The sequence below is a fragment of the Lutzomyia longipalpis genome, chromosome 3, assembly GCF_024334085.1.
Source record: "Lutzomyia longipalpis isolate SR_M1_2022 chromosome 3, ASM2433408v1".
In the NCBI taxonomy this organism is placed as follows: Eukaryota; Metazoa; Arthropoda; class Insecta; order Diptera; family Psychodidae; genus Lutzomyia; species Lutzomyia longipalpis.
Window position 1 is genome coordinate 22,628,060 of NC_074709.1, and position 15,632 is coordinate 22,643,691.

At 33.5% G+C, this 15,632-nt stretch overlaps 2 protein-coding genes across 4 annotated transcripts in view; one reads left to right on the forward strand and one right to left on the reverse strand.

Moving 5' to 3' along the window:
• LOC129792762 (solute carrier organic anion transporter family member 74D) overlaps nucleotides 1-15,550 on the reverse strand; it is a 36,175-nt gene extending 20,625 nt beyond the window's left edge. The window contains exon 1 of the mRNA XM_055832114.1: nucleotides 14,802-15,550. The gene's annotated coding sequence lies outside the window, so the exon portion shown is untranslated. The remainder of the gene's footprint in view (nucleotides 1-14,801) is intronic.
• Nucleotides 174-5,347, forward strand: LOC129792761 (glutamate receptor 3). Of its 3 annotated transcripts, XM_055832111.1 has the most exons (5): nucleotides 174-1,260; nucleotides 1,322-2,089; nucleotides 2,169-2,869; nucleotides 2,940-4,385; nucleotides 4,452-5,347. In XM_055832111.1, the coding sequence occupies exons 2-5, from the start codon at nucleotides 1,999-2,001 to the stop codon at nucleotides 4,860-4,862; spliced, it is 2,649 nt and encodes an 882-aa protein (XP_055688086.1). In that variant the 5' UTR covers nucleotides 174-1,260; nucleotides 1,322-1,998; the 3' UTR covers nucleotides 4,863-5,347. The 3 variants fall into 3 exon arrangements, with proteins under 3 accessions (XP_055688086.1, XP_055688085.1, XP_055688084.1); XM_055832110.1 differs by having other exon boundaries at nucleotides 174-2,089; XM_055832109.1 differs by lacking the exon at nucleotides 174-1,260 and having other exon boundaries at nucleotides 1,974-2,869.
• Nucleotides 15,551-15,632: the final 82 nt, after the last annotated feature.

The following is a 15,632-nucleotide window of genomic DNA, read 5'->3' on the forward strand; positions in this document are numbered from 1 at the left end:
ATAGAAAGAAAAAAAAATTAATAAGAAACTTTTAATTTTAAAGAAGGCACTAAAAGTTCCAGTGAAAGTTTTGTGGGTAAGTTCAGAGAAATTCCTCAAGAACATCAGTTTTTTATTCAATAAGCTTTTTTAACTTTATTCAATATTAAAAAAATGCCCATTGAAAATTTCTAAATCATACTTTTTGATTAGAATCTATACCTACCTAAGTAAAAAATTAACGTGATTTCTTTTTTTTGCAATACCATCAACGCGTGGAAGGAAATATCGATCAACGCAATTTATGTGATCGGAAAAACAATACAAAATGAATTCCTCAAATTTTAGTCAGTGTGATTGCAAATCAAAAGAAAAATCGTCTGGAATAAATAAAAATATATTGAATTTGTGATTGGGAGCTTATGAATGTTGCAAGAAGAATTTATAAAAGCAAATTTTGACCAGGGACGAATGAAAGACATCAGGCACGAATTTTAATGGACTTTTTATTCCACGTATATATTATGAACTTCGCATTGGAACGCGATTAGAGGTGTTTGGGGGAAAATCGAGAGAGACTTCGAAAAGGCAATAAATCTCAATAGGTTACCAACAAGAAGATAAAGGAGATCTCTGTTCAATAAAAAAAAAATAAGAATAAGAAGGAGGTGAAAAAAAAACAGAATGGCTCAAATCTGGTAGGCAAATCAGATAAAATATATATGTGATCTAAGCGAAGAAGCAAAAACTCTGCGTGAGAGATCTTTATTCAATTGGTCTGCAGGGGCATAAAATTGTGGCTTTGTTGGACTTGATTTCCTATGGAAAATAATTCACCAGCTTAATATTCGTATCAGAGTGACACAATGGTACTCCTAAACTCCCCTTTTGCTTATACTGTGGCGTTTTATCAGAACAAATTGCTCAATCTCTTGTCTGACTTATGGTGAAGTGATATAGCGTGTACTAAAACTTTTCAATTATGCATTGTGCGCAAGTCCTCGGAATTTTCTCGTGAATTTAGGTCTCAATTTATTCAGTAGCCAAGGTTTATAATCATCATCTAAAAGATTTTGAAGTGGTCTCTGACGACAACTATCTTAGTATATGGAGAACGGATGAGAGAGAGGAAACGAAATATTCCAAGTGGTGTGGAATTGTAAAGAATTTTATTAAGTCCTTTCTTTCTCCATTTAGATCACGTGGGGATCACATAACCACCATAACCACTTATTAGAGAATTTTATGATGACACATTAAATAAAATCTACAGAATAATTGGTACGATGGAGAATCTTTGAGAATGTCGCCAAGCAACATATAATCTTCCTTTCGCTTTTAGAGCTTCCGTGACAAAGAGTGGTTCAATTAAGAAACATGCCTCACATCATTACTCTCTATGTAAACTATAAAATATTCAATAGCGAAAAAGACCAACAAGGGTATAAACGAGATTAAACCATTGTAATCCCTACTTTGAGTTACCCCAGTTATATCGGGGAGTATACTTCTATTTTTAATAGGTTGATGAGCATTATGAATATTTGATTGAGAAACCCAATAATCATTTGCTGTGATTTTGATTATGTTAGAAATTGTCAAGAGTTCACTGCTATTGTAACATAATGTAAAATAAAAAGTTTAACGTTTTTTTTTTTCAGCCGTCTCTTAAAAATTGCGATCAACTAAGAAATTCAGGCATAATTTTGTCTAAAAATGCAAACAATGACGTAACTTTTGCATTATTGTCTTTTTCGTTCCATTAAGCAAAAAGTTTAATTCTAATTTAATATAGCGATTAAAACGAATAAACTTGGAATTAATTTTTAAAAGTTATTTTAAGAGTCAAATTCAACGAAACATTTTTGTAAGTACCTCAGATTGTGTTTTACAAGAGAATCACTGATACTAAAAACTGATAAAGGTCTAATTTATGAATTCTATGTAACGTTGCATGCAAACTCTTTATTATATCCTCGCGGTAGGCTTTTAAACCTACAGTTTGTCGTCGTTTTTGAAATGGTGCAGTTCAAGAAAATGATTGTTCCTCAAATTGTGATTTTATCAATTTTTCTGGGATATTGTCATGCCCAAGAAACTGTTTCTTTTGGTAAGTACAAGAACATTAACAGATCTAGGATCGAAATCTTTATTTAATCATTATTTTATGTATGTCCTCCTTGGAATAGTAATTATACATGAGGAGCAGGAGAAGCATATTCCACAAATTTTAGGAAGAATCTTTAAAGGCCTTGAAGAAAGTTCATCGAATGCAATAACCATCAGTGATCGATACATATCCTACAACTACGAAACCTCAAATTTTGAACAGCAATTCTGTTCTGTGGCAACAAATGGAGTATCAATTGTTCTTAATTTACTCTGGGGAAAATTCCAAGAAATTTCAGAATTTGTTAAATCTCAAGGAGTACCCTACATAGAAGCAGATATATCCGTATTCCCATTTGTTCGAATAGTTGAGCTGTACCTAAGGAAACAGTCCGCCGTTGATTGTGTATACATTGTAACGTCTGAAGAGGAGGTAGATCAAGTACTTTTCGGAATGATTGGTTACTCGAACATTCGGATGAATGTGCTCAACAACTTGGGAGGGACATCAATTCAACGACTCCAAAATTTAAGGCCTAATCCATCCTACTATGCAGTTATTGCGACAACTGAGAAAATGAATGAGATTCTTAGTATGGCTCTTAACTTTAAGCTAATTCAAAGGCCAGATAAGTGGAATTTGGTATTCAAGGATTCACAACAGAATCTCTTCAGATATCACGATGCCTTCAAAGAAGCTACAAAATTAGTTGTTGATCAAAGCTTTTGCTGCCGATGGCTAAATCAACATGATACCTGTACTTGTACCTCTGATTTTACTGTAAGTTTTCCTTGTTTTTTTTTAAGCCATATTGATTTATAACACTGATGATTTTATTGTTTTTTTACAGCATGTTCAGTATTTTCTTAAAGAGATTGTAGAACGGACCACCCAACTATTAAGAAGCAACAATATTCCTAAAATCGAAGTAAAATGTGGTGAAGGTAATGCAACCAGTAGCGTATTGGATGCTTCTTCAGCACTTCAAGATCAACTAATCACTAGTTTGGATGGCAATCAGTTAATCTACATGATTCCCGAAAATGACGAGATTAAGTTCCATCTTAATGCTACAATTCAAACAACAGAAACTCCATATGCTGGAGATGAAGTTGCAACTGTAGGAAGGTACGTTGATGAGGAAGTTTTTGGAATTAATGGAGCTTCTCTGGCAAGACCTACAAAGCCTTTTTTACGCATTGGCGTTACGGAATCCGTGCCATGGACCTTCCATCTCGGTCGCGATCAGAATGGTAATGATATGTGGACGGGGTACTGTGTTGATCTTATTGACTTTATAGCCAAACGCATGGACTTTGACTATGAGATTGTACGTCCGAAAACGGGAACATTTGGAAAGAATTTAGGCAATGGCAAATGGGATGGTCTTGTGGGGGATTTGGTTACCGGTGATATTGATATTGCTGTGGCTGCGATAAAGATGACTGCAGAACGTGAAGAAGTGATTGATTTTGTGGCTCCGTACTTTGAGCAGACGGGAATATCTATTGTAATGAGGAAGCCAGTGAGACAGACATCCCTTTTCAAATTTATGACGGTTCTTCGGTTGGAAGTATGGCTCAGTATTGTAGCAGCACTAGTAGCTACGGCAATACTAATTTGGTTCCTGGATAAATATTCACCATACAGTGCTAGAAACAACAAGGAAGCCTACCCGTATCCCTGTCGGGATTTTACACTCAAAGAGAGCTTCTGGTTTGCTCTGACCTCCTTCACACCTCAAGGTGGTGGGGAAGCACCAAAAGCCCTCTCTGGTAGAACTCTTGTAGCTGCCTACTGGCTTTTTGTAGTCCTCATGATGGCTACTTTTACTGCTAATCTTGCCGCTTTCCTGACAGTAGAACGTATGCAGACACCAGTTCAATCTCTGGAACAACTCGCACGTCAAAGTCGTATCAATTACACTGTTGTTGAAGGTTCCGATACCCACAGCTACTTCATAAATATGAAATTCGCTGAAGACACCCTGTACAGAGTTTGGAAGGAGATAACTCTCAATAGCACCAGTGATCAAAGTCAGTACCGTGTATGGGATTATCCTATTAAGGAGCAGTATGGGAACATTTTGATGGCCATCAATGGTACTGGACCCGTTGCAAATTCTGAAGAAGGTTTCCGTCAAGTTAACGAACATATCAATGCGGATTTTGCCTTCATCCATGATTCTTCTGAAATTAAATACGAAATCTCACGTAGCTGCAATTTAACTGAAGTTGGAGAAGAATTTGGCAAGCAGCCATATGCAATTGCAGTTCAACAGGGGAGTCATCTACAGGTAATTTGTCATCAATAATATTGTATTTTATGAAGAAATCTAAGAACTTTTTTTTTAATTCAAAAGGATCAACTCTGTATGACCATTCTTGAGCTTCAAAAGGATCGTGTCTTTGAGAATCTGAAAGCAAAGTATTGGAATAATTCAATCAAGGGACAGTGTCCGGATGACGATGAGAACGAAGGAATTTCATTGGAGAGTTTAGGAGGTGTCTTCATAGCAACCCTCGCAGGTCTCGCTATTGCTCTTATAACCCTCGCAGGGGAAGTTCTGTATTACAAACGTAAGAATCGTAGTGCAATAAGGCAAGTACAGCCCTTTGAGACGCCCAAGAAAGAAGGGAATCTTGAGAAAAATCTGCAAAACTTTACAATTGGGGATAAATTTGTACCTGTTGGTGAAAAAGGAAAACCTGTTTCGTATATTTCTGTGTATCCCCGGAAATCCATTCATAATTATGGAGAATATATTGAGTAATTTCGTTATTTTTGTAGGCTTAAAGCTTGAAACGCTATAAGAAAAAAAATATTCACGATTTTTTGGTGTTTTAGAAATAGACACACATCACTTGAAAAACTTAAAAAAAGATTGATTTTCTTTCTGTTGGCGACTACAAGTCTCCCAAAGTATTCATGCAAAAAGTCCTTTGAAAAGTTAATGAGTCTCGAAGAAGAAGAATTTCTGTTTATTATACAGGTCTATTAATAAAAATTCTTTTTAAGGAAAACGTATATAATGTATGATTTTGTGTAAGTCAGAACATGCAACAGAATTTAATTAATTTAAGCCATCGTAATACTATATGTGAATGATGTGCAAATGTAGTAGTTATTTCTCCTGGATGCTAAATAAATTTAGATCACCACAGCAATAAATATCTTCGTCGTATATGCTTAAGAATTGAATATTGACCTCAATTACCGATTTCGCAATAAATACTTTATTTAGTCTGGAACATGGATTTTTTTTAACATGCTGTGTAATCCATCGTGTGCTAAATAAATAACTTTTCGCAAAGTGGAGTAAAAATGGGTGGATTTAACAAAAAAAAACCATTTACTGCCCCGTAATTCAGCGAGGTTGGAGAAAACTCCACAGAGATTTTCATTTATGCAAGCATGGCGCCAAATATTTCCTCCACGTCACGATTCTCAATATCAATATTCCACGGAGCAGTGTCCGTATGAAATTCGTATAAAGAGCGATTGAGAATGTTCTTGGCATAGCAATTAAAATGCAATATGAAAGAAATTGATTAGAATTCGTTTTGCTTGCACTACTCGTGGATTTGACAAGTTTTTGTGAATAATATTTTGGGAGGGGAATTTCATGCTGAAAACCACCATTTTAAATTTCAAGAAATGTGACTCATAAATTTCAGAACGACAACAATCATGATATTCTTATTGGAAATATTGGTATTTGCTCTTCTGCCTCTGGGCTATCTTATATACATATGTACATTCAAAATGCCTGCAAATATGAGAGGTTCGCAAGAATTTATCGAAGTGTAGAAGATTGAAAAAATTATTTTTAAAAAGGAGAGAATTTTTTTTAGATTTCATAAATTGAACAAAATATAAAAGAAAAATTAAGTGGAAATTTTCCAAATCAAGAATGGTAATTAACTTTGCAATGATAGAACCGAAAAAAAAATCTATGCCATGTCATTGAAATTTGTATATCTATATAGGTATGTAATGCTGGTATGTGGCATACAGAAAGCTGCAAGCTTTTTAAACAGCCATACCGTGTACCTTACAATCACGAGGTTCCTATACTTTGTACAATCTTCTCATTATCAGGCCCCACTTATGTTGACGATCGGCGTGTAAGGTGCTAACATGGGGAAAAGAGTAGCACAACAGAACTATTAGTATCCGTTGCGTCCCCAAACAATTTAACATAGTGTGGGTGGGTGTAAGAGAACATATATTCTGATGGAATGGAGATAATAAGAAAAGAATATATATATGATGGAAAAAAAAATGTTAGAGTGGCTAAATAAATACAAGGAGGCGTCATTCGTGTTCTCCAACATTTTGTGGTGTGTTGCGAGTGCGTTTTGTGTCTCAACAGTCTTTTTATTTCTTTCTCCTATTTGAACTGTGTGTGGTGAGCAATTTCAGAAATAGCGCAAAGGTTATTGTCCCAAAAGACGCGAAGGAAAGAGGAGGAGAAACACATTAACAAGTCGCACACAATCAGACAAATAGCAATCATCAAATACAACTTGCTCATCTTGTCACTGCCCATGAGATTATTGCAACTCCTTAGCATCAATCAAACACTAACCGCGAGATTGAGCTCAATTTTAGCGACTAAATAGCGTTTGCACACGGGTCGTTTGAAATGTCTTGCCTACATTTTTTTCTTTTCAAAAAGGCGCTCTAAATATTTCCCAAAACTAGGACTATTTTATTTATGGTTGTGTGGAAATGGACTATCAAAATTCAATTTACTCTGAAATATTCACTTGAAATTTAGTGCAGTTCTATATGAGCATCAATTGAATGACAAATGATCACAAATAGGTCATCTTGAAGCGCTGATAGTCACATTATTACCAATCAGCCATTCTGATGCTGAATTTACACACATTGTACAATGTTTCTCCTCCTACATGCCAAGACACATATTTATATACTTAACTACTTATTTTCATTTAACAATAAATAGCTACATTCTAAATTTTAAATTGAAAATTGACAATATATCCGGAATTAAAGAAAATTTATTCAAGGACCTGATGAAGATGGAATAAAAATCGAGGGATCTTCTGACCGAGCATAGGTTCATAGTTTAAACTTTCATATGCTTTACTTTTAATTATCTAGGAGTATTTTCTTTCGAAGCTTTTTTTCTTATGTCGAAAAAAAAAGCTTTTTTTAGTAGTACAGTGGGACCCCAGTACAACGACCACTCGGATGTACTCTTCACACTCATTATTTTCAATGCGCGAGAGTAGTATAACCAAGTGGTCGTTGTACTGGGGTCCCACTGTAGTTAGAAAGTTATAAATTATTTTGAATCGTTCGAGCAAAATAAAATCAAAAAATCTTAATCTTAAGAATTTCCACAAAACTGATAATTAAGGATCAAAATAATACATACATTAAAATCCATTTAATCATGCTGCCAACCTGAAGCGCAAAGCATGATGTACCAAGAACAATAAACTTTGCTTTAATGAGCACTTGACACCAAAAAAGTAAGCAATTGGTCCTATACATATGGTCGATTGTGGTGGAATAACGATGGGGCAAATGGAAAAGATGAGTTTGGAGGGAAAACTGATGTAAATTTCGACAATTGGGTCAATAAACATGCGGGCAACAATCAATAAAGTCACAAAACTTTCTGCATTTCGATTTCGAATTTAAACCACCAATTGCCCCAAATTGTTTCATACAAATATCGCAATAATGGTGGCACATGATAAAATCAGAAAAAGGGACACGAGAGGGCCATGCCCCCGAACTCACAAGATTCTCACTTTGAAATACCCAACACTGAATTTGTAAGTTAATAAATTTTTCTTTATGCCGCCACCTTGGTAAAATGTTGAGAACGTCTTAATTGCAAATTCTACAAGTGCTGGATGAAATCAATGAACTGAAAGTGTGTGAAGAACAGAATCAATTTCAATGAAACTCAATGTGAGGAGAGGGTGCACTTTTATCAACCTACAAATTAAATTATGTAGATGTTTCTCTCAATACCATTGGACTCTCCTAAAGCCTAATTCCACTTCATTTTGTACCTCTATACTTTGTATTCTAACCATTTGAATTGGTTTCAACAAACACTCTTAATTCTACACGATGTGCACGCATGTATACATAATTTGTACTAAAATATGTATACTTTTTCCGATGTTCCGATTCTCGTTCAGAGTGTCATTATTACCGAGTTTTAAATTATTATAAATTGGAATTCAAGTCTTTTTTTTCTTAAAAAATGTGAATTAATTAATTATTAACCGAACATTATATACTGTAGAATAGGGTAACTTTGAGAATTTTATAATTTTATTTGAAGCAGTATTGAAAGTTATTAGAATTTAGAAAAATGGAGATCTCTTTCAACTGTAAAACCCAGAATTTGAAATTCAGTCGGTTTAAGGCGGAAAAATAATAAATTATTAAAAATTTACTTCAATTTTAATTTTAAAAATCATTAAAAATAGAAAAATCAGTTTAAATAAATTATGAAATCAATGATTTGAACTCTGGTCAGGCCTAAAATTTAGCTTAAGCTAAGCTTAATCCTTTCTTGTTTATTGACTCCTCTGATTTATTATATTTCTCGAGATTTTACGAAATAGATAGAAAAGATGCATTTTTTCTATATTAAAAAAAAGGTTAAACATTTAGAACATCGAGCATTTGGACATTTTTTGCAACATTTTTTTTCATGTCCCGTGAATAAGTAAAATAGAATTTATGAGCAATGAAAATTAAATGGCTAATATAAAAAAACTATTTCACAGGAATCATGAATTTCCAAAATACAGTAATCGAGTTTCAAAGTTACGTGAAAAATTGAAAAAAAAACCTTTATGTAGCGATATTCTAATGATCGTTGTTCGATCATAAATTGGCGACGAAACAGATGACTTGGTGGAAACTTCTTCGACCCACTGAATACGTCGTTCATCTCAACATGCGACCGACAGAAGTGTCTCATATGCAAATATTTATGATCTGTCTGCACTATCAATTAATTGTCCTTCATGAATTATGACTGGCTGGTGGATTGGGCAAAATAGTTTGAGGCCATTCTGGTGTGCGTGTGCATAAAATGCAAAAAGAGTTGGGAGGCAATATAAAGTTGGAAATGATCACTCAAATGTATTTCGCTCTTATGGTGGAATAAACATTGACGGACAAATACTAAGTGGTTCTCTAGTAGCTTCTCTGTATATTGTAAATTTTATGAACTATACACATGTGCTTCTGCCTTCGAATGACGACAGTTCAATGCACCGATTGCGTAATGAGCACACACCGATCTAAACTATTTGTAGTCACTTTATAAATATCCACAGGGTCGGATGTGATTAGATTTTATGTGGAAATATGAGCTTTTCTCCGTTTTGTGCAATTTTTCATTTTTTTTCTTTATCCTTAAACATGTTTTCTGCCGTTAAATTTGAAAATGTTAGACCCTTAAATGAAAAGAAAACTAAATTGTCTTTAATCATATTCCTAGGACGGCCCTGTGGATTTTTTTTCATTCACTATTGGTTTGATTTCAAAATAGAGTGGAAGTTTATATATTTTATTCGGGTTTTCTATTTATCTTTCTTCGCCAATGATCCTTCACTATTATGTAAAAAAAAGTCTTCTTCTGTTTTTTTTTAACGTATAGAGATGCAACTGATTGATGACGATCATATTAATTTTCATGTAAATCATTTATGTTTTAATTAAGTCCATATATACTTGTTTTTAAAGATTATGAAATTTCTTTATTCATCGAAGAATTTTATGTACTTCATATGGTGTTGCGTTGGAATATAATATGCATTAAGTTCAATTAAGAATCAATTTATCAATATTGTTTCAATCATACTAGAAAGATCAGCAAAAGACTGTAAAGCATAAAATTAAATACAATTGAGAAATAACACTGTATTGTACTATATTATCATTTTTCATCAATTTACTTATAATCTGTATTTTAGTTTCATAGTTTCCAACTAAAACAATACATTTTGATAAAACGCAAAAGTTACGTAGATTTTTTCTTTTGCAATTTTCCCTTGCAGACTAATCTTTTTCAGCTCAATTATTATCCTGAGAAAATTTAGTAATGCTTCTAACTTCTCACTAAATAATATTAAGACATAAAATCCATTTCAATTAGGTTATCATTTTGGAAAAACTTACGAAGTTTGCCAACAACTGAAAAACTTATAATTTTATTATTTCTAGTACGATCAAGAGTTCAATTGAAATTCCCAGTTCTTTTGCATGGTGTTGAAATAAAATTGTTTTCGTCATAGCATTCTTAAAAAAAATTTTCCTCAAGTAAGTGCTCCACTTACTCAACGGCACGAAGACCTTGATGCATGAGCTGAGTGTGAAAGAGTCACGCTCGTTTTCAATTAGTAAAGTTGATGACATTTTTCTGCAACTATGTGGAGGGAGAGAAAAATTATATATACGGGTATTTGCCATCTCCATTTTCCTATTACGATTATGGCCGTTCAATGATCTCACAGTTGATGCGACGAGATGCATTTTCACTTTTTTGTCTGCAGCACTCTTCCAGCTCAATCACCGATGATGACAATGATCGACCTCGAGACCCACGACCGTGCATCGCAATCACGGGAGTTTACTCGAAAAGTTGTACCAAAGATATTCATTTTTTCTTTGGATTTAAGACAGGTTTAAGAAGCAATTTTTATTAATTTGTTAATCTGTGGGTAAGTTAATTGTTCGTTAAAAATAAAATTCTTTAAAAGTAAAGAAAATTCAGAAATTTTCCAAAAACAATCTTTAATCTTGCTTTTACAGACTCAGGTGATATCTATAAGGCACTGTAGCAAACACATTTATTCTATTCTAAACACTAAACCGTGTAATGTTATTTGACGTTTTTGGTAGAAGAAAAAAATTGTATACGTAATATAGCGCCAAGAAAACAAATATTAATATTCTCAATGTGATGTAAAGGCAATACACCAAACAATGTTGTATATACATATCATTACATATTATATATTTGTATGTAGCATTATATATCTATTTGAAAGAATACAAATCTTTTTTTGAACCTCCTCACCTGTCATTCAGCATTTGTGGTGGTTTTCAGCTGTATCAACTCACCGGCTACTTAAAATCCTGCGCGTAAATTATATCGAGCACGTCCAATCAGAATTTCAAGGGGTTCTCATGAATTTAGGCTATATGTACAACATTTAATTAAAAATTATATGCCGATGTAGCGCATTTTGATGTCGAGTTTCACAGAGATCATCTTCCCGGCTAGCCTATCCAATAGTCAGACGATATCTCGCGAAATCTATACCACGTCTTTTGCGAATTTTCACTGTGTTTGGTCATTTTGCCGGGCAGTGAGGTGAGAGGCAAATCACAAACACACCAAATTTTGGACACAGTATCATTGAATTAACCTTGTGAATGCCAAGGACACCTTCTATACTGTAGAACAAGCGCTATCTCACTCGCACCCCAAGAAACTTCTTCTCGGCATTTAGGAAATGCGAAACAGAGTTTCTCAAAATTTTCCCAAAAATTTGTTATCAATTTACATAGTTTTGTCTTTAATCGAAAATCATATTGAACCCTTTAAGAGTTAGTTTGTAAGCCTATATCTTTGCTATTTTCGTATTGGCATAGATTTTTTTTCTAGCAACGTATAATATTTTATTTCCACATAAAAAGGAAACAATCGGGAAACTAATAATACCTAGTCTAATAGGATCAAAAAAGAATTGGAAATTCCGAAATAAACTTCCCTTTTACCACAGAAATCAACTAAGAGCCGACATTTATTTATTTAAAAATGGCAACAATGACGTCACAATTGTGTTTTTCGTCAATGAAGCATTAACATTGCTTCATGTAATAAAAAAGACATAAACCTAATGATGACGTAAGTATTTGCATTTTTGAGCATTTTTTGCATTTTCCCAGATGATCAGTGGAAGTCTCAAATAAATAGCAAGAATATTAAGTAAGATATTGTTAATTTGATCCTTTTTTTAAGTTTCTTTTAACTGATACCAGTTTTGTTTTTTTGCGGTTTTAATTTTTTTTTCAAAAGTAAAATTTGCATCTCAAATGATTTAAAATAAACCTACAGAAAATTCTTGCAATCAGTCTTGTTACCTATAATACACGCAATTTGATGAATTCCGTCTATTTCAAAGAAAAAATATTCTATTTAGAAATAATCCATAATCTGAATAAAATATTTGTTTTTGCATGTTACTATTTTTAGTTTTAATCTATTACCTTGGATTATTTCTAATTAACTTAAATATAGGTAGCAATTTTAAAATCGTTTTTACATTTAGCAAAGAATTTAGAATTAATAATCTCACAGAAAATTCTATTTTTAGAACATAATTGTTGATAATTAGTTAAGGAAATTACTCAAAAATTCAATCTTTTTGCACAGAAGTTTTAGAATCGCTGCTATATGCAAAAGAGTGTTGAATTTGGTTGTGTTTCCTTGAACTTGATAGCGAGCTCGATTAATAAAAAAAAACACGAAAAGAGAATCAATGTAGAAAGGCGCGCAAAAAGTCGAAACTTTGTTCCATCGTCGTGGCGGGAAAAAAAGAATCTAATCAAATACAAGAATGGATCTAGAAGAGAATTTATATGTTCAATTTTGCTGTAGTATCGTGAGAACGGAGACAAAAAAAACTTGAACAAATAAAGATATGTCGCGCAGCACTAAATTTGTTGAAGATTTGTAACGAGAACGAGAGTAAATTACAATTGTTATCCATTTGCGGTATATTTGATTAGACGACTAAAAGAAACCCTGCCCATATGCTTAGAATTGGATCATGCGATTTAACGGGCAATTTTGCACTTTACTACATTTGATTGAATCTTCCGCCCCTTGATCATTCATACCAATTCACGACACCGCGCGCGTCTCCAGTCTTTTTAATCCATCCTCCCACTTAAGTAACCAACTTGAGGAAAGTGTGCCAATTTTTCGATCTTTCTCTTTTTTTTTTGTCGAAAATTTGATCTTCGGTTTTTGCAATCTCGCGCCGCATAACACCGTCATCGAAATAAGATGGGAGTTGCGGAGAAAAAAAACGGAGAGAAGTTGAAAGCGACAGCAAAAGAAGTTGACAAATTTTTGCAAAGAAAGAGGGGTGGGGATCAACATTTGACTGGTGAAAAAAAGTGAAAATTTCGCGCATATAATTGAAATTGAAGTCTTAGAAAACACCAAACAATGAATACTTCTTTTTTTTATTTACAGAAAAAGAAATGCGATTTTTTTCGGAATAAGACTTCCCCCGCGACAATTACGCGCGTCAAAAGTAATTTATTCTGATTACCCAATCCATGGTATATGGTGGAGCTCGAGCAGAGAAAGAGCTGCGAAAAAGAAAACCTTTGGCAAATGCAAATAAAATAAATCAACAACAAAAGACTTCACAGAATGGCGCATGGAGGGAAAAAAATTGCGAATAAAAATTGGTTATTGTCTGATTTGGTTGTTTTTTCCCTCCATGGCTTTCACTTTCGAAATTCTCTCTCACTCTCTGTGGTATATTTCTGCAAATTCTCAGGAAGAGAAATGAAACTTTTTTTATCATTCAAATACGCCGCTCGAATTATTTTTGGGCTTCACCTTTGTTCATTTTACCCACCTATTAAATCACATTACATGTTTTGCTGCCACATTTAATGGGGTTTTCCTGAATTTTGGATAACATTCTTTGCACCTATGTTGGTTAAAAGTGAGTTGTGTTCGACCCCAATTACTTTCAAAGAATGTTAATCTGCTCAAAGGTGATGTTAGACAGTGTTCTTTTATTTCTATTTTTATTTAATTTAAATTACTGCAGAACCTGACTGAAGTTTCTTAAGTTTCCTTCAAATTTGGCAAAGCTTTTCTTAATCAGTTCTAAGATTTTATTAAGCTAGACTTGAGTTTTTTTTAAGACTAGGCTTAAATTTTCATAAAAAGGCTCCAGCTAAGGGCTTACCAAGATTTCAATGTTTTAAACTTGACTTAGGTAAGTTTCTTAAACCAACTTTAATTCTTTAGATCAAGCTAAATATATTTTTGAATGATTTTTATATTTTTTGATTATCTGTGGCCGTTAAAATTTGTTAAAAAAGAAAACTGTTCAGCCTGTCCTCCTTAACACGGTAGAAAATGTGAAATTTTTTGGAGCTATTTATCGAATGAAAAAAAAGATGACTTTTAATTTTAAAAAAATCATTAAAAAGATTAAATAGCTCTTCTCCAAAATAACGAAAATAGGTTAAGAAAAATCCAAAAATTCTTTTTTTCTTTTAAATCTAATTTCCAAATAAGAGTCTGAGAAAGATATATAAAAGCAGTTCGGTGCGAGAAATTTATGAACAATACCCCACAAAACCATGTTAAATTGGTTGACAAGTTTAGTTGTACCAAGTTTACAATAAATAATGTAATAAATCACTGCCTCTATTAAATATGTAACTTACGGTTGGCAACTGAAAGTTATGTACTTTTTCCATTCACAATTATTCTCATTGTTTGCACAAAACAACTGCTTTTAATTCCATTTGTATGTGGGTGACATACTTTTTGAGCTTTTACTTTTCTTTGCCAATTGTTCCAATTTTCAAATTTTACGCTTCATTTTTTTTTGGGAGGGTGCAAGATTTACTTTCAAATGGGTTTAAAAAAAATTACCTTTATTTTCTTTGAAGAGTTTTATTCGTCACCAGCTAGGCTCACATGGGGTTTTCTTTTTAGTCTTAAATTCCGGAAGAAGTAGAGTGAACAGGCTAGAATTATGAGTGCGGTTAGCGCAAAGTGGATTTCCTTATCAAGTGCCCCAATTTCGCTGATAATTGATACAAATGTCTTGGATTTCACTGAACCACTGCAGCAGTCATCCATTATCTGCTATCGCGCCAAATTTATTAGTGTTGCAGTAACTATTCTTTTTACACGAGAATTTTTTTTGGAAGTGAATTAAAAAAAAACAACTTCACAAATCCCACTGAGGGAGTTTTTCTTTAACAAGAGTCGTACAGAGAAAAGTGAATTGATCGCATAACACACATTTTTATTAGAGTGAAAGTTCTTTCTTAATTTATTCATAAGAGTCTCTTTCTCATCTCCACTCTCGAGATGTTGGTGACGGTGTATTAGTTCAGCGGACGCCACGAAATAATATTGTATAGCAGCTTAATGTGTGTGAGAGATGGAAGATTTGTTACTTTGGGGAGATGTCGATGCGCGGATTTCAAAGAAAATGACAGTGAATCGCCTCAGACGGAACTTGATATTCACTTTCAGTTGCCCAAGAAATGAATAATTACCCCGAATTTACTACAAAATATTTTTTTAGTCAGATTTTTGTTGTATTTTTGGGGATTTTTCCATCGGAATTGTCCAGAGATGTGAACACTTTTATAACCTCAGAAAAAAACTATGACGACATTTATTTTGACGTCCCCAAAAAGCCCCATTCTTGAAATGCTCCCAAAAGCTCCCGCCGAAAGCTCACGGAATAAA

Bases quoted from the DNA above. Each gene is read 5' to 3' on its own strand.
- LOC129792761 (XM_055832109.1), top strand. From the start codon at position 2,066: ATGCCCAAGAAACTGTTTCTTTTGGTAAGTACAAGAACATTAACAGAT. The intron at 2,870-2,939 runs GTAAGTTTTCCT...GTTTTTTTACAG, and splicing joins CTTGTACCTCTGATTTTACT to CATGTTCAGTATTTTCTTAA. The intron at 4,386-4,451 runs GTAATTTGTCAT...TTAATTCAAAAG, and splicing joins AACAGGGGAGTCATCTACAG to GATCAACTCTGTATGACCAT.